The sequence below is a fragment of the Bufo gargarizans genome, chromosome 8, assembly GCF_014858855.1.
Source record: "Bufo gargarizans isolate SCDJY-AF-19 chromosome 8, ASM1485885v1, whole genome shotgun sequence".
Taxonomy (NCBI): Eukaryota; Metazoa; Chordata; class Amphibia; order Anura; family Bufonidae; genus Bufo; species Bufo gargarizans.
This window is the reverse complement of record NC_058087.1, coordinates 194,530,811-194,555,171: the sequence shown is the minus strand read 5'-3', so window position 1 is coordinate 194,555,171 and position 24,361 is coordinate 194,530,811. Positions and strand designations below refer to the sequence as shown.

Below are 24,361 nucleotides of genomic sequence, written 5' to 3'. Positions count from 1 at the left end.
ATAGTTCTATATTTTCATCAGGATTTCATGCAATTTTCATGACGATATATAGATTACAGCGGAGGAAATATTACCTTATACGGTTTAAGCCTTCTTCTTGTAGGTTTTATTGATATTAAAAAATAATTGTTCTAGGCGCGATTTAGGACGGTCTGTCGCTATGTAAGCCCTGTATCCCGAGAGCCGTAACCAGGAAGTGACGTAGAGGCGCAGGAGAGCGAAGGCTGGTGTGCACTGTGCAGGTGAGTCCGGTTATTACGTGGGCGGTGTATACACAGGAGAGAAGGGGTACTGTGCGGTGTGTATACAGGAGAGAAGCGGTACTGTGCGGCGTACATACACAGGAGAGAAGCGGTACTGTGCGGCGTACATACACAGGAGAGAAGGGGTACTGTGCGGTGTATATACACACAGGAGAGAAGGGGTACTGTGCGGTGTATACACAGGAGAGAAGTGGTACTGTGCGGTGTACATACACAGGAGAGAAGGGGTACTGTGCGGTGTACATACACAGGAGAGAAGCGGTACTGTGCGGTGTATACACAGGAGAGAAGCGGTACTGTGCGGTGTGTATACACAGGAGAGAAGCGGTACTGTGCGGCGCGCGCATACACAGGAGAGAAGGGGTACTGTGCGGCGCGCGCATACACAGGAGAGAAGGGGTACTGTGCGGCGCGCGCATACACAGGAGAGAAGGGGTACTGTGCGGCGCGCGCATACACAGGAGAGAAGGGGTACTGTGCGGCGCGCGCATACACAGGAGAGAAGGGGTACTGTGCGGCGCGCGCATACACAGGAGAGAAGGGGTACTGTGCGGCGCGCGCATACACAGGAGAGAAGGGGTACTGTGCGGCGCGCGCATACACAGGAGAGAAGGGGTACTGTGCGGCGCGCGCATACACAGGAGAGAAGGGGTACTGTGCGGCGCGCGCATACACAGGAGAGAAGGGGTACTGTGCGGCGCGCGCATACACAGGAGAGAAGGGGTACTGTGCGGCGCGCGCATACACAGGAGAGAAGGGGTACTGTGCGGCGCGCGCATACACAGGAGAGAAGGGGTACTGTGCGGCGCGCGCATACACAGGAGAGAAGGGGTACTGTGCGGCGCGCGCATACACAGGAGAGAAGGGGTACTGTGCGGCGCGCGCATACACAGGAGAGAAGGGGTACTGTGCGCGCGCGCATACACAGGAGAGAAGGGGTACGCGCGCGCGCATACACAGGAGAGAAGGGGTACTGTGCGGCGCGCGCATACACAGGAGAGAAGGGGTACTGTGCGGCGCGCGCATACACAGGAGAGAAGGGGTACTGTGCGGCGCGCGCATACACAGGAGAGAAGGGGTACTGTGCGGCGCGCGCATACACAGGAGAGAAGGGGTACTGTGCGGCGCGCGCATACACAGGAGAGAAGGGGTACTGTGCGGCGCGCGCATACACAGGAGAGAAGGGGTACTGTGCGGCGCGCGCATACACAGGAGAGAAGGGGTACTGTGCGGCGCGCGCATACACAGGAGAGAAGGGGTACTGTGCGGCGCGCGCATACACAGGAGAGAAGGGGTACTGTGCGGCGCGCGCATACACAGGAGAGAAGGGGTACTGTGCGGCGCGCGCATACACAGGAGAGAAGGGGTACTGTGCGGCGCGCGCATACACAGGAGAGAAGGGGTACTGTGCGGCGCGCGCATACACAGGAGAGAAGGGGTACTGTGCGGCGCGCGCATACACAGGAGAGAAGGGGTACTGTGCGGCGCGCGCATACACAGGAGAGAAGGGGTACTGTGCGGCGCGCGCATACACAGGAGAGAAGGGGTACTGTGCGGCGCGCGCATACACAGGAGAGAAGGGGTACTGTGCGGCGCGCGCATACACAGGAGAGAAGGGGTACTGTGCGGCGCGCGCATACACAGGAGAGAAGGGGTACTGTGCGGCGCGCGCATACACAGGAGAGAAGGGGTACTGTGCGGCGCGCGCATACACAGGAGAGAAGGGGTACTGTGCGGCGCGCGCATACACAGGAGAGAAGGGGTACTGTGCGGCGCGCGCATACACAGGAGAGAAGGGGTACTGTGCGGCGCGCGCATACACAGGAGAGAAGGGGTACTGTGCGGCGCGCGCATACACAGGAGAGAAGGGGTACTGTGCGGCGCGCGCATACACAGGAGAGAAGGGGTACTGTGCGGCGCGCGCATACACAGGAGAGAAGGGGTACTGTGCGGCGCGCGCATACACAGGAGAGAAGGGGTACTGTGCGGCGCGCGCATACACAGGAGAGAAGGGGTACTGTGCGGCGCGCGCATACACAGGAGAGAAGGGGTACTGTGCGGCGCGCGCATACACAGGAGAGAAGGGGTACTGTGCGGCGCGCGCATACACAGGAGAGAAGGGGTACTGTGCGGCGCGCGCATACACAGGAGAGAAGGGGTACTGTGCGGCGCGCGCATACACAGGAGAGAAGGGGTACTGTGCGGCGCGCGGCATACACAGGAGAGAAGGGGTACTGTGCGGCGCGCGCATACACAGGAGAGAAGGGGTACTGTGCGGCGCGCGCATACACAGGAGAGAAGGGGTACTGTGCGGCGCGCGCATACACAGGAGAGAAGGGGTACTGTGCGGCGCGCGCATACACAGGAGAGAAGGGGTACTGTGCGGCGCGCGCATACACAGGAGAGAAGGGGTACTGTGCGGCGCGCGCATACACAGGAGAGAAGGGGTACTGTGCGGCGCGCGCATACACAGGAGAGAAGGGGTACTGTGCGGCGCGCGCATACACAGGAGAGAAGGGGTACTGTGCGGCGCGCGCATACACAGGAGAGAAGGGGTACTGTGCGGCGCGCGCATACACAGGAGAGAAGGGGTACTGTGCGGCGCGCGCATACACAGGAGAGAAGGGGTACTGTGCGGCGCGCGCATACACAGGAGAGAAGGGTACTGTGCGGCGCGCGCATACACAGGAGAGAAGGGGTACTGTGCGGCGCGCGCATACACAGGAGAGAAGGGGTACTGTGCGGCGCGCGCATACACAGGAGAGAAGGGGTACTGTGCGGCGCGCGCATACACAGGAGAGAAGGGGTACTGTGCGGCGCGCGCATACACAGGAGAGAAGGGGTACTGTGCGGCGCGCGCATACACAGGAGAGAAGGGGAACTGTGCGGCGCGCGCATACACAGGAGAGAAGGGGTACTGTGCGGCGCGCGCATACACAGGAGAGAAGGGGTACTGTGCGGCGCGCGCATACACAGGAGAGAAGGGGTACTGTGCGGCGCGCGCATACACAGGAGAGAAGGGGTACTGTGCGGCGCGCGCATACACAGGAGAGAAGGGGTACTGTGCGGCGCGCGCATACACAGGAGAGAAGGGGTACTGTGCGGCGCGCGCATACACAGGAGAGAAGGGGTACTGTGCGGCGCGCGCATACACAGGAGAGAAGGGGTACTGTGCGGCGCGCGCATACACAGGAGAGAAGGGGTACTGTGCGGCGCGCGCATACACAGGAGAGAAGGGGTACTGTGCGGCGCGCGCATACACAGGAGAGAAGGGGTACTGTGCGGCGCGCGCATACACAGGAGAGAAGGGGTACTGTGCGGCGCGCGCATACACAGGAGAGAAGGGGTACTGTGCGGCGCGCGCATACACAGGAGAGAAGGGGTACTGTGCGGCGCGCGCATACACAGGAGAGAAGGGGTACTGTGCGGCGCGCGCATACACAGGAGAGAAGGGGTACTGTGCGGCGCGCGCATACACAGGAGAGAAGGGGTACTGTGCGGCGCGCGCATACACAGGAGAGAAGGGGTACTGTGCGGCGCGCGCATACACAGGAGAGAAGGGGTACTGTGCGGCGCGCGCATACACAGGAGAGAAGGGGTACTGTGCGGCGCGCGCATACACAGGAGAGAAGGGGTACTGTGCGGCGCGCGCATACACAGGAGAGAAGGGGTACTGTGCGGCGCTCTGACTCTCGCCCCGGGGTGTCTTCTCTCGGCAGGATGGTCGTGGAGGTGGAAGGATTTTTCGGGGTGTATCTTCTCTTTTGCACCAACCCGAAGTATAAAGGTCGGATCTACATCGGCTTCACCGTGAACCCAGAGAGACGGATCCTGCAGCACAATGGAGGCAAACAGAAGGGCGGAGCCTGGAAGACGAGTGGGAGGGGCCCCTGGTAACCATCCGCCATATTGTAACCGCTGACTGTAGACTCGAAACGCGTCAGATGAATTGATTTTAACCTGATGTATCCAGGGTTTTTAAGAGCTGAACCTACTCTACTTTCTTATATACTTTGTGTCTCATTTCTAACATCTCTGCTTGCTGTCAGTGAATTAGAAAATTTGTTTTTACATCCAGAGCCTGAAAACAAGTCCCTACCTTAAAATGTCACCCATTCTAGAGAGACCTCTGTGAGGTAAGTCCATCAGCAGCACAAGCCTCTCCTGACGGTTTGTTACAGTGTGTCAGTCTGGGGTCCAGAGGTTTGTCTACACTGGGTACATAAGTAACAACGTCCCCTGAAGTCTGGGGTGTAGACGGATACAAGAATGTGTCCATTTGCTGGCAGCAAGCAGAGATCTTACACTTAGGGAGAAAATGTAACACAGTCTGTGCCTACTCTAATAAACACCGGGCGGGCCCCTTCATTCCTCTGGTTGGTTGGGGCCCCTGATGGTGCAGATACAATAAGAGATCCGCCTGACTTTGTTTTTTGTCCTTTCCCTCGTGCAGGGACATGGTGCTGATCGTCCACGGATTTCCCCGTGATATCGCAGCCTTACGGGTAAGAAAGCAGAGTTACTAACCTGTGTTTATGGTAGAATTCATACAGTCACTGTGTAGCCAAGAAGTGAGTGCAGCTCTGGCTGTGACTGGAGGCTAAGAATTAGGAGTGCAGCTCTGGCTGTGACTGGAGGCTAAGAATTAGGAGTGCAGCTCTGGCTGTGACTGGAGGCTAAGAATTAGGAGTGCAGCTCTGGCTCTGGCTGTGACTGGAGGCTAAGAATTAGGAGTGCAGCTCTGGCTGTGACTGGAGGCTAAGAATTAGGAGTGCAGCTCTGGCTGTGACTGGAGGCTAAGAATTAGGAGTGCAGCTCTGGCTGTGACTGGAGGCTAAGAATTAGGAGTGCAGCTCTGGCTCTGGCTGTGACTGGAGGCTAAGAATTAGGAGTGCAGCTCTGGCTGTGACTGGAGGCTAAGAATTAGGAGTGCAGCTCTGGATGTGATTTGACCTCTCTCCTCAGTTTGAGTGGGCCTGGCAGCACCCACATGTCTCCCGCCGGCTCACCCACGTGCCACGGAAGACAAAGAAACAATCCAGCTTCGACTTCCACCTCATGGTCCTCTACCACATGCTGAGGGTGGCCCCCTGGAATCGCTTGCCCCTCACCCTGCGTTGGCTCAGACAGGAATACCACAGAGAGCTGCCGCCCCTCCTCCAGCCTCCGCTGCACATGCCCCTGGCATACGGACAAGTGCGCGCCAAGCCGATCGCCAAGACACAAGGGGAGAAAGGCCAAGGAGAGGGAGGCATCCAGCTCCAGAGCGCCTCCCAGCGGTGCAGGGTGTGCTATGACAAGCTGCAGGTGGGTGTCCAGGTGTCACAAATGCAGACTGATGTCAGGGCATGATGGGAGTTGTAGTTTTCCCAGGGTGGGGCAGGTAATAACCGGCATCTCTTCTTCTTCCCGTACAGAGTAAGGAGGACGCCCTCCACTGCTTCCACCCCGGCTGCTCCCTGACCGCGCATATCTTATGTCTGGCCAAACTCTTCCTCCGAAATGAGCCGGACCACCTGATTCCAGTGGAGGGTCTGTGCCCCAGGTCAGCCGTGATGCCACCACTGCCGAGAGGTGTAAGGTAGAACTGTCTTGGTCGCCCATAGCAACCAATCAGATTCCAAAGGAGCTGTGAAAGGTGGAATCTGATTGGTTGCTGTGGGCGACCAAGACAGTTCTACTTTACACCAGTTTGACCCGGACCCCCGGGGTATCTAAGCCGGGTCTGACCTCTGCCCCCTCCTGTCTTGTAGCTGTGGGAATTCAGTGCTTTGGGGAGACCTGATCCGATATAAGAAGGGCTGCTACGGGGACCTGGAGGAGATCTCGCAGACGCAGGTGGAGTAGACCTGGTAACATCCAGCCATCACCGCAGGCTCGATATTAACCCCTTCTTGTTTTCTGCAGGGACACTGGGTGGACGAGCTGCACAGCTGACCCCCGCCAGGCACCGAGGATTGTGGAACACTATTACACCCATCAGAGGACGTGCCCGGCCAGCGCGTGTCTGATAGCCCTGTATGTGAGGAGCGAGAACAGCGGACTCCAACCTGCAGCTTTACTACTGTCCGGGCATGCTGGGAGTTGTAGTCTCATAGCAGCTGGAGACCAGTGATTGATTTGGAAGGGGTTTATTTATTCTGATATTTATGACATTGATCTGTGGATAGAATAAAAGTATGGAAACTTCTGAAACGCAGAGCGTGGATTAGCGCACTGTCCGCATGTCTCCTGCGGACATCACGCCGTTCTCAGAATAACACTGCGCTGCCTGCAGCCACCACTAGGGGGAGCTCGAGATTGACTTGAAGTTCATTAGCACTCCCCCTAGTGGTGGCTGCAGGCACACATCTCTGACATAATAACCCATTCACACACTGCAGCGGACACCACCGTGCCGGCATCTCGTGATTTATTTACTTCAGTAAGGAAAAAGTCATGTGTGAACTTCAGGAAAAGCGCCCCCTATGGCAGAGGAAACGGCAGCAACTGTTCTTACAAGAAACAAATCACTAGAATAAGGATTTAAAGGGGTTTTATATGGATGCTGGGAGCGCCGCTTCCTCTTCGTTACACGACGTGTCGGCTGCCCTGTAGCGGTGGCGTAGTGCAATTACACGTATTCGCTTCATTCCAGAGAAAGGTCGTTACACTGCACGTAGTCTCTGAACAGGGGACAGCGCTCGCGTGAGGCAGCTGATCGGTGGAGGTGCCGGATCACCGCCATCAATACGAAAACCCTGCACAACCCCTTTAATGGCAAAAAAATAGAAAAAGCTCCCTGCAGAGGCCCCCATCCTACCCCGCGGGCAATGAAGACCGCACGAGTCCCATTCTCTCCAGATCTTGCCTTTCTTCTCCATCTTCACTTTTTCTTTGGCTCCTTGCAGGCCACCACATATCTTTGGGCGACGTTGAGGGGAGGCGAGTATCCGTCAGCATAGGAAGTGTCCTCAAACAGCACCGAGTAATCGTCCTGGGGCTGAGACACAGCAAGGAACGTGTCAGAATGAACAGACCCCGACCCCCCCCCTCTGAGCCCTCCCCGGCAGCCCCCACTTTCCCTTCTGATGTGGCATGTACTCACCCGCTGTGGGGGGGTGTGGATCAGAGCTCGGTAAAAGCAGGTGGTCTGGGGGTACAGCGCCAGCACTAGCTGATCTTTTTGGAACAGCGCCTCCGGGTCGGTTTCAGGGTTCGCTTTCCACTGGGGCAGCGGGATGATCCTCCTGCGACTGAGCGTGTGACGCCTGACAAAGGCACAAGAACAATCGTGTGAGGTGATAACGCCCTGTACTCAGCACCAGAGGCCAGGCGCTACATCATGTCATACTCCAGTCACATCCAGAGCTGCATTCACAATTCTAGTTCCTGTTAACTCTCACAACATGACCTCATGTCTGACTGCTGCTTCAGTGTTTTCACCACTGATGTTGTGCGGATTTGTATGAGACATTTATTAAGGCCGGCGTTTTAAACGCCAATTTTAATAAGGCCCTGAGCTGGAGGTGGATCCGCCGCAGTTAAGTAGAGTTGACGACCACTACTTCTGCGGATCCTCTGCCACTTCTAAATGTAAGAAGGCTTCCTACACCTAAACCAGGTATAGAAAATAGTAACAGACGGACGCCGTGTGTACAACGAATCTATAAGCGATCACCATGTATAAAGGATCTATAGAATATATGAGAGATCACCATGTATAAAGGATCTATAGAATATATGAGCGATCACCGTGTATAAAGGATCTATAACAGCGCAGTTGCATCTTGGAGTCTTAACTGAGATATTAACTAAATCAGACATGCTCAATTTGCGGCCCTCCAGCTGTTGTAAAACTACAACTCCCACCATGCCCTTCTGTAGGCTGTCCAGGGAGGATTAGAGTTGTAGTTTTGCAACATCTGGAGGGTCGCAGGCTGAGCATGCCTGAACTAAATGATTAGAGGTAGGATTGTGATTGCAGCACTGGCTGTGAATGGAGTACAGGGCCATGTGATACTTACTCCTTTCCCTCCTCGTCAATGTCATCCACCTCATACCTAGAAGAGAGAGCAGAGGGGTGAGGAACGCCCATAGACACTGAAGTCCTCTCACAAGTAGAGCGTCTGAAGCAGGAACCTACTTGTTGGCGGCGTGGCTGTAGCTGACCACCTCGGCCAGGATCCACTGCTCGTCACCATCCACAGCCTTCACGCGAGCCGCCACCTTGTCTCCAGGTTTGGCCACGTAATCGCTGGATGCTGGGATCGCTCCGCACAGAGGAGGAGGTCTGGGCAGGGAGACGACAAACATAACCCATCAACCATAGTCTGAGGCTCATTCTCCCAGAGACCGCGGAGCTGACACTCACTTTTCTCCGGGCTTCCCGATCCACAGTGGCAGGGTCATGGCAGACTGCTGGAGGAGGGTCATCAGCACCCCGCGCCTCATGGTCTTCCTGGGCGGCTCGGAGTCATGATACAAGCCGGCGATCTTGGCAGCTGCACAGAGAGAGAAGACATGTAAACCAAACATGGGGCAACCTCACAGCGCTCCGCAGGTTACTACTGTGCCGCAGCTTCAGCACTGACTGGAGTAGAGGTAGATCCCGTTCAATATACTCACCGATCCGTCTCTCCTCTAACAAGGACTTGATCTCAGCGATTTTATCTAGTGATCTGCGCAGAATGCTGGGAGGAGGAGAAAGCAGCGAGTCAGCGCCGCGGTCACAGGGACAAGCGGCCATAAGCCGTATTAAAAGGGTTTTCATACTGATGACCCATCTTCTGGACAGGTCATTAGTATCTGATCGGTGGGGGTCCGACAGCCTGCTGATCAGGTTATCAAGCACAGCGCCGTACATTGTATAGTGGCTGTGCTTGGTATTACGCTCAGCACCACTCACTTGAATGGGGCTGAGCTGCTCCTAGGTCATGTGACCGATGAACATGATGTCACTTGGCCTAGGAAAAGCTGTAATAAGGCCGTGGCGCTCACAGGAGCTGCTGCCTTCTCAAACAGCTGATCATCAGGGGTCCTGGATCCCCACCGATCAGATACCGATGACTTATCCTGAGGATAGGGCATCAGTATAAATATCTCGGAGAACACCTTTACTATTCACACATCATTTTACATTCACACGTTGGTGGGTTTCCCCAGCCGGTGGGGCAGTGGTTGCAGAAGCATGCCCTATCTTTCACATTGGGGGGGTTGTTGGTGGCAAAAAAATAAAATAAAAATAGACCGGATGCTTTGCGGATGATCCACTGACCAACTTGTCACTGATGTCATCACAGAAGTGTCAATGAGGTCTTAAAGGGGTTGTCCGGGTCCGGACATACCCTTTTTTTCACCACGGCAGCCCCCCTGAGGCTATAGCATCGGAGCATCTCATGCTCCGCTGCGCTCCTGTGCTAAATCGCACAGGGCACGGGCTTTGTCTTCAATAACACACTGCCGAGCCGTAACTTCCGCCCGGCAGTGTGTTCGGTGACGTCACCGGCTCTGAGGGGCGGGATTTAGCTCTGCCCTAGCTGTTTTACTGGCTAGGGCAGACCTAAATCCCGCCCATCAGTGTCGGTGACATCATCAGGGTTCCGGTCAGCCCCATGGAGAGCCCCGGTACGTCACCGGAACTCCTAAAAACGCCTTTACCCTGTACAATTTAGCAGGGGGGCTGCCTGGGGGAAAACGGAGGGATGTCCGGGTTCAGCTCTGAACCCGGACAACCCCTTTAAGAGGCACCGGCAGTTTAGAGATCAGAGTTCCGCTTTAAAGCGTGGTCTCTACAGAGGCCAGTTCCTGCCCCGTCACTTACTTGCATTCTGCCTCCGCATCAGCCTTGGCCGTTGTGTAGAGGCCGCGCAGTTTTGTGCGGTAATACGGGGAGACTGAGGAGACAGAACATCGGAACCGGGTTACAATATTCAGAACTGAAGACAATAATAACTTCTACCCTGCAAGTCAATGGTGGGGGGGGGGGGGGGGCGCAACATGTGGCGATCAGAGAGCTGTGACCACAAACCAAGTGGTCACATGTTCTTAGGAACAGATGTCATTTAAAGGGATATCTGATCTACACAGCTGCACCCTCTAGTTTTGACAAGACTATGGTACAGACACCTTAAAGGGGTTGTCAGGCTTCAGGAAGTACACAACACATGGGTGGTGCCTGATCCTGCGCAGCCGCTCCAGTTCTCCCAGCTGGGCTCTTAGCTGCAGCGGCACGAATAAGGCGGCAGTGATTGGCCACAGCTGAGCCCGGCTGGAAGAACTGGAGCGGCTGCGCAGGATCAGGTACCGCTCAGTTCAGACTATTTTCACACTAGCGTTTTTGCTAAATCCGACAGGGCTCAGCTAAAACGCTTCCATTACTGATAATATGAATGCACTGGTTGTATTGGTAACATTGCCATGACGGATCCATCCCCATTGACGTGCATTGGGGGTCATGACGGATCAGTTCTGCTCAACATCCCAGGACGGAAAGCAAACCGCAGCACGCTGCTCTCCGGTATGGGAACGGAACGCATTTTGGAGCTCTCCGTTCTGTTCCGTTGTCTTGTCCCCATTGACAATAAATGGGGACAAAACGGAAGCGTTTTTTCCCGGTATTGAGGCCCTATGACGGATCTCAGTAACCTCAGTTTTGCAGAAGGAGCCCGTGTGTTGTTCGCTTTTGCAGAAGGAGCCGTGCCAAGATTTAAAATGATCCCCATCTCCACAGGATGGAGGACAAGTAAGGCTGAGTTCACACAAAACCAGGGGCGGGTCAGAAACACAGAACAGGCGCAGATCTTCCCATCACATCTCTGTGGAGGCTTCACTCCTGGTTTTAGCTCACAATCACTGAAGTGTGAACTGAGCCTTACTCAACCCCAGGACCCCACAGATCATGAGAACAGGAGTGCCGAGTGTGAGCAGAGCAGCGGAGTACACACTGGAGGACACAGGACCTGTTCTCATGGTCGGACCCCCACAGAGCAGTGGAGCACAGTACACAGATGAATGGAGCCGCTCCGTCCACACTGGAGGACACAGGACCTGTTCTCATGGTCGGACCCCCGCAGAGCAGTGGAGCGGAGTACACAGATGATTGGAGCCGCTCCGTCCACACTGGAGGACACAGGACCCGTTCTCATGGTCAGACCCCCGCAGAGCAGTGGAGCGGAGTACACACAGATGATTGGAGCCCCTCTGTCCACACTGGAGGGCACAGGACCCGATTCTCATGGTCAGACCCCCGCAGAGCAGTGGAGCGAAATACACACAGATGAATGGAGCCGCTCTGTCCACACAGGACCCAGTTCTCATGGTCGGACCCCCGCAGAGCAGTGGAGCAGAGTACACACAGATGATTGGAGCCGCTCCGTCCACACTGGAGGACACAGGACTAGTGTTGAGTGAACTTGTGTCAATTTCGGCGTCTAAAGTTAGAGTTCAGGTTATTGAAGTATCCCGTTATGGATTCTAAATTCCGTTATGGTCCGTGGTAGCGGAATCCATAATGCAATACTTCGATAACCCCGAACTTTAGACGCCGAACTTAACACACAAGTTCGCTCAACACTACACAGGACCCGTTCTCATGGTCGGACCCCGCAGAGCAGTGGAGCGGAGTACACAGATGATTGGAGCCGCTCCATCCACACTGGAGGACACAGGACCCGTTCTCATGGTCGGACCCCCGCAGAGCAGTGGAGCGGAGTACACAGATGATTGGAGCCGCTCCGTCCACACTGGAGGGCACAGGACCCGTTCTCATGGTCGGACCCCCGCAGAGCAGTGGAGCGGAGTACACAGATGATTGGAGCCGCTCCGTCCACACTGGAGGGCACAGGACCCGTTCTCATGGTCGGACCCCAGCCGTTTGGTCACTTATCCACTATCCTGGGAATAAGTACAACCCCTATAATCCACGGATCTGCACTATGCCGCGCTCTAGCTGTTGAGGAACTATAACTCCCAGCATGTCTTGGCTGATGGCCCCGGGCTGGCACTCACTCTTGTTCTCTGTCTGCATCCGCTCGTGCGTCTTCTGGATATTCACCAGGTTGTGTTCGCTCCGCGACCGCTCCTCCTGAAAGGTGAAAAGTGAATGGGCGCGGCTGTGCGGCAGAAAACGGCGCGGTGTGAACCAGGCCTGAGTCCTCACCTGCGTCTGCTTGATCAGTTGATGCAGCTCGCTCAGCAGCTCCGAGATCCTCGTGTCCGCGGACACCAGCGCCATCTTCGCTTCCTGTATCGTCCTGAGGGCAGAAAGGTGGAAACGACTGTGAGGTGCAGAAACCAGACTGCTGAACGACTACAACTCCCAGCATGCCCTACCCTGTTTGTCAGAGCATGCTGGGAGTTGTAGTTCTGCAGCAGTTAGAGGCCACTGACACATAAAATGCCTCACAAAGAACAGCCAGGGCATGCTGAGCCTTACAGCCCCCCTGGTCACGATATATCGCGACACATACAGCATGCTAGTAGAGGATGAGGCGCGACATAAACACGGCCCTTTATAAGCCCCGGGAGGTGGAGCCGATATATCACAACAGACGCCTGCGCAAGAGGCAATAACATCGCGACACTGAGGCCCCGGACTCACCGGGCAGGAGACGAGGCCTCTCACCGAGAACCACCGCCAACCGGGGATAGTGGTCGCGGGCTGATGACGTCACCGTCGCCAAGGAGACAGCGGTGGAGAGATCGCGGCGCATGCCGGGAGTGTAGTTCTGGGCGGCAGCTTACTGCGCATGCGTGAGTGGCATGTTTTTGTTTGTTTTTGTAGTCCTTTTTTATTTTATTTTTTTTCTTGAATTTTCTTACATTTCACAATGATGAGATCAGAGCTGTGACTACTACACCCAGCAGCGCATCAGTCCACATATGACCTTGTGGAACCACAACCCCCAGCATGCATGATGCTGTGTTAATTGGGGTTGTAATCTCTGAACGTTTGCGCCGACCGCGTCCAAGGACCAGTCTGTGGTGACATCCTAGGGCGCAGGCGGCCGTGGACAAGCAGAGGTCTAAGGCTATGTTCACATTTGCGTCGCACCAGATTTGACCGGAACCAGGATTATCAGGGTGGGTTCAGACGGAGGATTTTGGCCGCAAGTTTCAATGCGGATTTGCTACAGAAAACCGGGACGAGCCTGCGCTGAATCCGCCCCCCCATTGCTTTTAATGGAAGGTTGCGCCACAATTCATACGGGGGACCCCTCACAACCCGTAGCGGGGGCTTCTCATGGTGTAACGTCATTCAATGGGAGTAAACCTAGAGCGGGTCCGCATGAAAACCATATTCGCCACCGAAATCTGTTTTTACTACTATTCCCATCGTTTTCAGTGGGAATCCGCTCCATCTGAAACGCGGCCTGTGTGAGAGAAGCCGCGCGTGGAGGGGGATAATCCGTGTTCAGATTCACGGCCTCAACACTCAACAGCAGAATTTCAAGGGTCTGACGTAAAAACCCGCCATCTGAACGGTGGGCATGGTCTCCATCTGACAGAAAATGGCGGCACAGGACTTTCAGACAAACCAACATGCCTGAAATGTATTGCGGCGGGCGCCTTTTAATGTGCGAGACGCCATTTTTAATACATCTCCCGCTTAGTTTTTCGGTTCCTCTTGTCTTTTCTAGGTCTCTGCTTGCTGTAAATGGAAACATTCTGGTTTACTGAGAGAATTCCGGGTATCTGGTCCGCCTGTGACCATCCACTGACTGCCAGCAGAGATACTGACAATGGAGAGAGGTGCAGTCCTGAAGCAGGTGACAGGAGGAGCAGTGTGAGTCACGTATGTTGTTTACAGTCAGTCTCGTGTTCGGAGCGCCCGGATTCCCAGCATTCCCCGCGGAGCAGATAACGCTGCGATTATCTCTGCCCTCGGGCGGCTCTCACCCCCGATATCTGCCGTGTACTAATGACAAGGACAAAGTGAACCGTCCAGAAGGATCTCGTCCGCAGAGCTAGCAATCTAAACTTCCCCGTGACTGTAGTCCTGTAATTACTTATATCTGCATCTGGGAAAGCTGGGTGACAGCCAGTATGTCTGCCCCCATGGACAGATTTCCTGTGCAGGCGTCTCGGAAAGCTGGGTGACCACCAGGTACTGGAGTCGTCGTCGGTCGTTCTCCGGCCATCTTTATGGCTGTCACCCAGCTTTTCCAGTCTACTGAATAGCGAATCTGCTTCGTCTTGCGGCAGGACAGGAGCGGGGGAGGGGGTTACCACGTAATAAGGTAGATTTACCATTCAGGACCCGGGAAAAGCTGGGTTATTGCTGGACATAGCGATGGTCACCCAGCTTTCCCGGACACAGATGTACACGTTGCAGGGTGTAGTGTCCGTGTATGACACACGCTCAGGTGACGGTTACTCATTACCGTGACAACAAACATTACACATCGGACGGGACTGTCTCCGCCCCCTCACCCTGACTCCGCCTCTGTCCCAGACCCTGTTTATTTGCTATGGACGGCAGCCAGTCGCCCCTCCTCCGGGGGAAGAATCTGGAGAAATACAGAAACTTTTCCTGTAAATCTGAGTCAGTGACATATGGAATATTGTAATATTGTTCCAAGGGGTTAATCTCTTGTGGTGGTGAAGGAAGGGTTAATGCAGGTGCTGGGGACCCCGGGGGACACTTGGAGGAAGTGTCATAGGATCCCACGAGTGGAAACGATAACCCAGAGCAGGATGTGTCTCCTCCGATGACTCCGCCGGCGTGTGTTTACATCACCCTGGCACTGGAGGGGTTAATGCTGAAGTCAGACATGGCCACCATGGGTGGAACGCTCTGCAGGCTCCGTGATCAAACGCACGATTCTGATAAAGCCGCAATATCCTGCAGCACGCGGTAGATGTGTGAAAGAGACTTGAGATGCTCTGCAGGACACTGGAGCGGTATAGATCAGATTGCAATGCTCTGCAGAAGACTGTATCATGTGACTCACGCTCTGAGTAAGCAGCTGCAGAGCAACGTATGGTGAGATATTCTGCAGAACCCTGGCATTTAGAAAGTTTAGGAACTCTGCAGAGCACCATGTGGCGCAATGTTCTGCCGGAATGGTGTCATGCCATAAAATAAGGCTGCAAGCTCTGCAGAGCATTATAAAGTGAAATGTTCGGCAGAATGAAGCCGTGATATAGTGTGCAATGTGCTGCAGGTTGCCATAAAACACGAACACTTCAGTTGTAGTACTCTGCAGATGTGTGTAATGCTCTGCAGAGCAGTTTAGGGTGTGATGTTCTGCATCTCCAGCAGTGACGCTCTGCAGGGCAATGGTGTAATCTGATGTAAACAGAGGACACCGAGGTCTGATGCAATTTTAGGAGGCGGGGACAGGGCGGAGAAGGCGGAGACTGGGTGGAGCCTCCCTAATATAAACGGCAGACAAAGACCTGATACAAAAACAACCAGAATCGTCAAGAGCGACAGACGCACGTCGAAAAACCGCACCGAGACCGCACCCCAGAGACCGTCCGCTGTGACCCCATCATGGCCATCTCCTACGTGGAAGCCGAGAAGCTGAAGCCCACCGAATTCGAAGAAAAGTACTTCGACGACTACGAGTACTACAACCTCACTGACCGATACGCCTGTAAGTAACCCGACCCGTCAGACTCCGAGTACTACAACTCCTATCATTAATAGTTCATGTGTATAAACTCCAGCACATAATACGGTATAGTCAGTGCCTTGTGAGGTCAGCACTACTGTACCCATCCTGAAATCTCAGGGGCTTAAAGGGCCAGTGCGCCCATAATAAAGGGGAGGAATGTAAGTGGAAATGTGTGATTACTGCTCGCCTGGTCCTTAGGGACTGAATTATCATCATGTGATTATTGCCGAGGTAGCAGCCTCATTAACCCTGTCACTGCCTGAGCGCCGACAGTGCGTACTGCCGATAATCATCTCATTTCTTCATCTCCCCAGTGCCTGGAGCAGCCAGGAAGGGACGGACGAAGAAAGAGGCTCGAGAGAACACCAATAAAGACAGTCCTTGTGGACACGAGAGGAAGATTGTAGACAAACTGCAGAGGACAGAAGGCAAGAAGAAGTCTAAGTCTGGCAAAGAGTGACACTGAGGTGAGTAGGATGGAAGAAAGTGCAGCTGGATATGCTGTAATACTGCCCCTGTGTACAAGAATATAACTGCCATAATACCGCCTCCCGTGTACAAGACTATAACTACTATAATACTGGCCCCTGTGTACAAGGATAGAACTACTATAATACTGCTCCTATGTACAGGAATATAACTGCTATAATACTGCCCCTATGTACAAGAATACAACTACTATAATACTGCCCCTATGTACAAGAATATAACTACTATAATACTGCTCCTGTGTACAAGAATATAACTACTATAATACTGCTCCTATGTACAAGAATATAACTACTATAATACTGCTCCTATGTACAAGAATATAACTACTATAATACTGCCCCTGTGTACAAGAATATAACTACTATAATACTGCTCCTATATACAAGAATACAACTACTATAATACTGCTTCTATGTACAAGACTATAACTGCCATAATACCGCCTCCCGTGTACAAGAATATAACTACTATAATACTGGCCCCTGTGTACAAGAATATAACTACTATAATACTGCTCCTATGTACAAGAATATAACTACTATAATACTGCTCCTATGTACAAGAATATTACTACTATAATACTGCTCCTATGTACAAGAATATAACTACTATAATACTGCCTCCTATGTACAGGAATATAACTACTATAATACTGCTCCTATGTACAAGAATATAACTACTATAATACTGCCTCCTATGTACAGGAATATAACTACTATAATACTGCTCCTATGTACAGGAATATAACTACTATAATACTGCCTCCTATGTACAGGAATATAACTACTATAATACTGCTCCCATGTACAGGAATATAACTGGTATAATACTGCCTCCTATGTACAAGAATATAACTACTATAATACTGCTCCTATGTACAAGAATATAACTACTATAATACTGCTCCTATGTACAAGAATATAACTACTATAATACTGCTCCTATGTACAGGAATATAACTACTATAATACTGCCTCCTATGTACAAGAATATAACTACTATAATACTGCTCCTATGTACAAGAATATAACTACTATAATACTGCCTCCTATGTACAGGAATATAACTACTATAATACTGCTCCTATGTACAGGAATATAACTACTATAATACTGCTCCTATGTACAGGAATATAACTACTATAATACTGCCTCCTATGTACAGGAATATAACTACTATAATACTGCTCCTATGTACAGGAATATAACTGGTATAATACTGCTCCCATGTACAGGAATATAACTGGTATAATACTGCCTCCTATGTACAAGGATATAACTACTATAATACTGCTCCTATGTACAAGAATATAACTACTATAATACTGCTCCTATGTACAAGAATATAACTACTATAATACTGCTCCTATGTACAAGAATATAACTACTATAATACTGCCTCCTATGTACAGGAATATAACTACTATAATACTGCCTCCTATGTACAGGAATATAACTACTATAATACTGCCTCCTATGTACAGGAATATAACTACTATAATACTGCTCCTATGTACAGGAATATAACTACTATAATACTGCTCCTATGTACAAGAATATAACTACTATAATACTGCTCCTGTGTACAAGAATATAACTACTATAATACTGCTCCTGTGTACAGGGATATAACTGCTATAATACTGCTGCTATGTACAAGAATATAACTACTATAATACTGCCTCCTATGTACAAGACTATAACTACTATAATACTGCCTCCTATGTACAGGAATATAACTGGTATAATACTGCTCCTATGTACAGGAATATAACTGCTATAATACTGCCTCCTATGTACGAGTATATAACTACTATAATACTGCTCCCATGTACAGGAATATAACTGGTATAATACCGCCCCCTAGTCATGTGCTTTCAGCTCTTTCTTCCCTTCCCCCCCAGGTTTTCACTCCGGACGGCACCAGGGCGCAGGAACCGATGGCATGTGACAGACACAGAGAACTTGCAGAGTCTTGGACGGTGGACAGAAGTCTCTGCCATTCACCAGGACGACACTGAGCAGATGCTGGAGACGCCTGAACGGCTGCAGAGTATTGCTCCAGCGCACCGTCTCAACCAGCAGAGAACGCGGCGGCAGCAGAGATCTGCAGCACATCACATCTGTTAGTAGCACTGTAGAGAGGACGCAGAGCATCGCGCTCTGTCCACCTTTCTGTGATGTAGTGTTTTACAGTGACCCCTCAATCAGTGGGCGGAGTCACGGCTCCATTAACCATTTCACGGCTGTATGGAGCAGAAATCTCTTTCTCAGAGGTTAAAATAAAGATGTTTGATGTAGATAACGTGTGACCGTGAATCATTCAACCGCCTCTCGTTCCACCGTCATCCGTCTGCACGGGGCCTGATCAGTGTCTGATTACTGAATGCCGGATTTAAAGGGGGTTTTCCAGCAGTAATTTGGTGGTGACCTATTCTTAGGACATCAGCGGGGGTCCGACTCCCGCCCGTTTTATCTAGCTGCAGCGCTGGAACTACTCGGCTCTGTAGACTGTAGGGGGCGTGCTCCTTACCAGTCACTTTAGTGGCATCTCTGCAGTAACGGAGCACGCCCGCTACAATGTAGAGAGCGGTCTAGTGCCAGCGCTGCAACTAGTAAAAACAGCTGGTCAACCCCAGGATCGGCCACGGCCTGGAACACCCCTTTAGGGTACAAGTCTGCCGCAGATTACACCCTCTCCATTGTTCAGTTCCTTTCACAAAATCCAATTTCTTGCCCAAGTTAAAAGGTGTCAGGAGCCACGAGTCCCACAAAGCCTGCCCTAATAACACTGAGGAGTCAGGGAGACCAATAGATGCAGGCCGTCCACAGCAGAAGCGGTGTCCTGTCCAGGCCGGAAACCAGGTGAAGGACGTGATGTCGGCTGAAGCAGGTTCTTCATACAGGTGGTTGTGTGGCACCTCCACCTTTAAGGTCTATTTATATGGAGCACTCGTAGCTATGGGAATGACCAATACATGGACGGGCCTGGTCATGTCTTCCTCCATCAGTGGCCATGTACAGAAGAGTCGTAGTCAGGGAAGAGACTGGAATGTCACTTCCATCGGTTTCGGTAAAATAGAAGCGAGCACCGATCCATTTGCCGTTCGCCAGTCAGACCTTGACACTGGAAGACTGAGAGGTTTGCCGCGTTCCAATCCCTGAAAGCAGAGATCCTGTGATATGAAAACTTCTCGCTCTTCGGTAAATTCTCTTTCTTCAACCACTAACCCCAGGCCTGTTCCTTGCTCAAAATCCCTGGATCCTGTAGCTTGCAGCAGTTCCAATCCCAGGCCCGGAGGCGATGCTCATGAAGGTTCCTGAAGTAGCTCATGGTTCAGGGGACTGCATCTGCAAGTGAGGGGAGATGGACCAAGATCTTCAGAGGTTTCTCTCCACACAGAGTATAACATTCAGCCTCTGGACTTGGCGTGGATCCAGCAAGCAGCTTTGATCTACACTGCATCAAGTTCACCAGAGCTGGGACTGAGTGTAGTCTTTCTCCCCCTAATCCTTCCCCCCCACTTAGGGGTGGAAGAAGAGACTAACGGGAGAGAGCTTCGACACACTCCATTATTGCATAAGAGGCCACAAAAACACAGGGTGGCAGCGGCCCTCCGACAGCTTTGATGGACTACACTTGTCGTACCCTTTTATTAATATAAACAATAAAAGTTGAGTTATAGACATTTGAAGGGTGATGCTGCTAAGGGATCGATTTAGGGTTGAGGGCCCCTCAAATTCTCTGAGACCAAGTCTTCATGGTGGTTAACAAGCCAGGAGAAATTCTGCATGACATCTGCGTGTTGTTGCCTTCTTTCCCACTTTTTGGATTGAGGATACAGGACTTTATCCACCAATTTGGGTAACGTGCATTAGAGCCCAGAGTGTAGGGAGCGTTCTGCACCCACAGCCTGGAGATAAATCGATCTGAGGTGACAATCTAGACGATGAATACCAGAGATTTTCTCTGTAGGCCGAGGAACTGTGAATGAGAGGATGAGAAACGTATGGATAGAGAAATATTAGCTTTCTTCCAGTTTTAGACAGTTTTAGAAAAATCCCAGGTCTTGGAGAAGCAGAGTAGTGTGCAGATGGTGGACGTTCTGATGATTGGACAATCAAGACAGTTTAGATATGGTACAACCTCAGCACGCTGAAGATGAACAGCTCTGAGTGAGGATTTAAACCTGGTACCTAAAGACAGCCATGTGGTGGTCTGTGCGAACCTCCAAAAATATCTCTCCCCAGACCATCTCTGCAAACCAGTCATGCTGGATGAGGCTGCAGGCACCATACCGTTGACCACGACGTCTCCAGACTACAGGAGACACGATATCTGGTAGTTTGGTAACAGACATGCAGACTGGTGGTCTACCCGTTTCTACTTGCACAAAGCCGATATCAGTCTTGACGCTGGGTTGATGGCCTTCTATGACCCTGTCCAGATTCCCTCATGTCCTGGAATTATCTCCATACTTAGAAATTACTTAAAGACATAGAAAACCTTCATGGGATGACATGTATGGATGTTCCATCCTGGAGGAGCAGGAGAAATCCAACCTGATTGGGCAGCAGATATCGGTTCCTGCAACCAGAAGAGATAAGGACACCAGGAAAACCCAAAACTAGAGAATAATCAGGAAGGATGAGGAGAGAGGAATTGTCTGCGCCACCAAAGCAGCTGAAATAGAGTCACAATTGTTAATGAATTTTTTGAACAATGTATTAGTGCAGAGCTGCATTCACGGTTCTGTTCGTTGTTCTAGCAGAATAGTGAATGCAGCTCTGGAGTATAATACAGAATGTAACTCCGGATCAGTACAGGATAAGTAATGTATGTACACAGTGACTCCACCAGCAGAATAGTGAGTGCAGCTCTGGAGTATAATACAGGATGTAACTCAGGATCAGTACAGGATAAGTAATGTATGTACGCAGTGACTGCACCAGCAGAATAGTGAGTGCAGCTCTGGAGTATAATACAGAATGTAACTCCGGATCAGTACAGGATAAGTAATGTATGTACACAGTGACTGCACCAGCAGAATAGTGAGTGCAGCTCTGGAGTATAATACAGGATGTAACTCAGGATCAGTACAGGATAAGTAATGTATGTACACAGTGACTGCACCAGCAGAATAGTGAGTGCAGCTCTGGAGTATAATACAGGATGTAACTCAGGATCAGTACAGGATAAGTAATGTATGTACACAGTGACTGCACCAGCAGAATAGTGAGTGCAGCTCTGGAGTATAATACAGGATGTAACTCAGGATCAGTACAGGATAAGTAATATAATGTATGTACACAGTGACTCCACCAGCAGAATAGTGAGTGCAGCTCTGGAGTATAATACAGGATGTAACTCAGAATCAGTACAGGATAAGTAATGTATGTACACAGTGACTGCACCAGCAGAATAGTGAGTGCAGCTCTGGGGTATAATACAGGATGTAACTCGGGATCAGTACAGGATAAGTAATGTATGTATACAGTGACTGCACCAGCAGAATAGTGAGTGCAGCTCTGGAGTATAATACAGGATGTAACTCAGGATCAGTACAGGATAAGTAATGTATGTACACAGTGACTGCACCAGCAGAATAGTGAGTGCAGCTCTGGAGTATAATACAGGATGTAACTCAGGATCAGTACAGGATAAGTAATGTATGTACACAGTGACTGCACCAGCAGAATAGTGAGTGCAGCTCTGGAGTATAATACAGGATGTAACTCAGGATCAGCACATGATAAGTAATGTATGTACACAGTGACTCCACCAGCAGAATAGTGAGTGCAGCTCTGGAGTATAATACAGGATGTAACTCAGAATCAGTACAGGATAAGTAATGTATGTACACAGTGACTGCACCAGCAGAATAGTGAGTGCAGCTCTGGAGTATAATACAGGATGTAACTCAGGATCAGTACAGGATAAGTAATGTATGTACACAGTGACTGCACCAGCAGAATAGTGAGTGCAGCTCTGGGGTATAATACAGGATGTAACTCAGGATCAGTACAGGATAAGTAATGTATGTACACAGTGACTGCACCAGCAGAATAGTGAGTGCAGCTCTGGGGTATAATACAGGATGTAACTCAGGATCAGTACAGGATAAGTAATGTATGTACACAGTGACTGCACCAGCAGAATAGTGAGTGCAGCTCTGGGGTATAATACAGGATGTTACTCAGGATCAGTACAGGATAAGTAATGTATGTACACAGTGACTGCACCAGCAGAATAGTGAGTGCTGCTCTGGAGTATAATACAGGATGTAACTCAGGATCAGCACAGGACAAGTAATGTATGTACACAGTGACTGCACCAGCAGAATAGTGAGCGCAGCTCTGGAGTATAATACAGGATGTAACTCAGGATCAGTACAGGATAAGTAATGTATGTACACAGTGACTGCACCAGCAGAATAGTGAGTGCAGCTCTGGAGTATAATACAGGATATAACTGAGGATCAGTACAGGATAAGTAATGTATGTACACAGTGACTGCACCAGCAGAATAGTGAGTGAAGGGGCTTCCGGTTCCGGCACCAGCATGGAGAGTCGCGTGTAGCTGCAGCTCCGTGAGGTGAAGCTCCTTTCAATCCATCTCACCTGCAAACCGGAGTAATGACCGGGACTTTCGCGGTCACTAAGATAGTTGTCACCTATGGACCGATATCTTTCCACCATGGGGAGCAAAAACAAGCCTAAATCCCAAAGAAAGCAGGCAAAGCCCTCAGCGCGGGAAAAGAACATGGCGGAGGAGGACTCATCATCTCCGACAGCGAGCGCTAACCTCAGATGCCATACCAACTGTGGATATTGGAGATGAACAGAATGGAGTACTAGTCTAAAGTGTTGGGGATATAAACCAGTGGAAACTACCTCTAGAGTCAGGAAAGATGAAGGTTTGTTCTAAGGATGACTGTCCTGAAGGCAACACCAAACATTGTAAACATGATGAGTGCAATCCTCTGTTCCCGTCCATTAGAAATCCTATTCAACAGGATTCGGGGATATATGTTTTAGGAGCGTGTGTAAGTGACAAAGATCCCCTAGGCGAATCTATAATGTTGGTGAGGGAAAAACCTCAAAGTTCAGTCGCATCTGTGGCTCCTACATCCTTACCTATAGTTGGCATTAAATATTTGGCCAATTTAAAAATATGAAGACACCCTGGCCTTAGAGACAGGATTTATACAGGAAAGCCCTTTGGTGTTTTCCCTCCAGGATATTGTAATTACTTAATTCAGCTGAATGAGACAAGTAGTGACTCTGATCGGTCCTGACAGTTGGTTCGCAGATATCTGGTGATTGTGTGGAGATTTAAAACTCCGACCCAGAATGCAGGTAGAATGAAGTGGTCAATGTACCCGATCAAGTCCTGATGCCAATTGTTCTATTCTCACCTCCTGAGTGGGATCAAATCAGAAAACAATGTCCGGTCACGACTAAGGAGGTCTCTCCCTACATCCTGAGACTCGCATGTAGACATGAATGCCATAGGAATCTGTAGAAGAGTTTCTGACGAATTTAAAGCTAAAAGTCAGATAGCTGCAGGATTGGAGTCATCAACAGAGATTTGTGAATTACACCTGTGATGCTGTGAAGGGAATGGCGGAACAACTGAGCTCTTTTCCAGTGATGACTCTACAGAACCGACTGGTCCTTGACAGCAGAAGAAGGAGAGGTCTACAGGAACTGCTACATCTACATTCCGGACAAACCCTGCCCCGATGGAAGGATCACCAAGGATCTGAAGGAACTGATGGACTTTATCAAATAAACTGACGAGAAAAATTCTAAAATTAATCACATCATGGCCAGAACAATGTTTTGGGAACTGGTTTAGCGACTACAATGTTTTTAGCATTTGGTTTTAACATTCTGTTATATAGTTCTCAGTTTTAGGAAAATTATTTAAAAAATAATAATAATTAATACATCAAGGCCCACACTATATATATGTACTGTGCCCCTGTCAAAGACAAAGATT

At 51.0% G+C, this 24,361-nt stretch overlaps 3 protein-coding genes across 4 annotated transcripts; 2 read left to right on the top strand and 1 right to left on the bottom strand.

Annotated features, from left to right (window-relative positions):
• Window positions 1–206: 206 nt before the first annotated feature.
• Window positions 207–6,438, top strand: LOC122944793 (structure-specific endonuclease subunit slx1-like). The gene is made up of 7 exons (XM_044303435.1): window positions 207–242; window positions 3,983–4,156; window positions 4,717–4,768; window positions 5,229–5,570; window positions 5,681–5,808; window positions 6,017–6,101; window positions 6,171–6,438. The coding sequence occupies exons 2-7, from the start codon at window positions 3,984–3,986 to the stop codon at window positions 6,198–6,200; spliced, it is 810 nt and encodes a 269-aa protein (XP_044159370.1). The 5' UTR covers window positions 207–242; window position 3,983; the 3' UTR covers window positions 6,201–6,438.
• A 211-nt stretch (window positions 6,439–6,649) lies between these two features.
• SGF29 (SAGA complex associated factor 29) lies at window positions 6,650–12,987 on the bottom strand. Of its 2 annotated transcripts, XM_044303433.1 has the most exons (10): window positions 12,844–12,987; window positions 12,403–12,496; window positions 12,252–12,327; window positions 10,066–10,138; window positions 8,871–8,935; window positions 8,617–8,746; window positions 8,389–8,535; window positions 8,270–8,305; window positions 7,351–7,513; window positions 6,651–7,245 (listed from the first exon to the last, which is right to left on the bottom strand). In XM_044303433.1, exons 2-10 carry the CDS (start codon window positions 12,475–12,477, stop codon window positions 7,129–7,131), a joined length of 882 nt encoding a protein of 293 aa, XP_044159368.1. In that variant the 5' UTR covers window positions 12,478–12,496; window positions 12,844–12,987; the 3' UTR covers window positions 6,651–7,128. The 2 variants fall into 2 exon arrangements, with proteins under 2 accessions (XP_044159369.1, XP_044159368.1); XM_044303434.1 differs by lacking the exons at window positions 8,871–8,935; window positions 10,066–10,138 and having other exon boundaries at window positions 6,650–7,245.
• A 2,658-nt stretch (window positions 12,988–15,645) lies between these two features.
• On the top strand, window positions 15,646–18,656 carry LOC122944794 (nuclear protein 1-like). The gene is made up of 3 exons (XM_044303436.1): window positions 15,646–15,844; window positions 16,180–16,332; window positions 18,261–18,656. Exons 1-2 carry the CDS (start codon window positions 15,742–15,744, stop codon window positions 16,323–16,325), a joined length of 249 nt encoding a protein of 82 aa, XP_044159371.1. The 5' UTR covers window positions 15,646–15,741; the 3' UTR covers window positions 16,326–16,332; window positions 18,261–18,656.
• Window positions 18,657–24,361: the final 5,705 nt, after the last annotated feature.

What these genes read in the sequence shown, in the direction of transcription:
- LOC122944793 (XM_044303435.1), top strand. Translation starts at nt 3,984, where the DNA reads ATGGTCGTGGAGGTGGAAGGATTTTTCGGGGTGTATCTTCTCTTTTGC. An exon ending in GTGATATCGCAGCCTTACGG is followed by an intron (nt 4,769 to 5,228) that starts GTAAGAAAGCAG and finishes CTCTCTCCTCAG; the next exon opens with TTTGAGTGGGCCTGGCAGCA. An exon ending in TGTGCTATGACAAGCTGCAG is followed by an intron (nt 5,571 to 5,680) that starts GTGGGTGTCCAG and finishes CTTCCCGTACAG; the next exon opens with AGTAAGGAGGACGCCCTCCA.
- SGF29 (XM_044303433.1), bottom strand. Translation starts at nt 12,477, where the DNA reads ATGGCGCTGGTGTCCGCGGACACGAGGATCTCGGAGCTGCTGAGCGAG. An exon ending in GATGCGGAGGCAGAATGCAA is followed by an intron (nt 8,936 to 10,065) that starts GTAAGTGACGGG and finishes TCCTCCTCCCAG; the next exon opens with CATTCTGCGCAGATCACTAG. An exon ending in TACAGCCACGCCGCCAACAA is followed by an intron (nt 8,306 to 8,388) that starts GTAGGTTCCTGC and finishes TCTCTCTTCTAG; the next exon opens with GTATGAGGTGGATGACATTG.
- LOC122944794 (XM_044303436.1), top strand. Translation starts at nt 15,742, where the DNA reads ATGGCCATCTCCTACGTGGAAGCCGAGAAGCTGAAGCCCACCGAATTC. An exon ending in CCTCACTGACCGATACGCCT is followed by an intron (nt 15,845 to 16,179) that starts GTAAGTAACCCG and finishes TCATCTCCCCAG; the next exon opens with TGCCTGGAGCAGCCAGGAAG.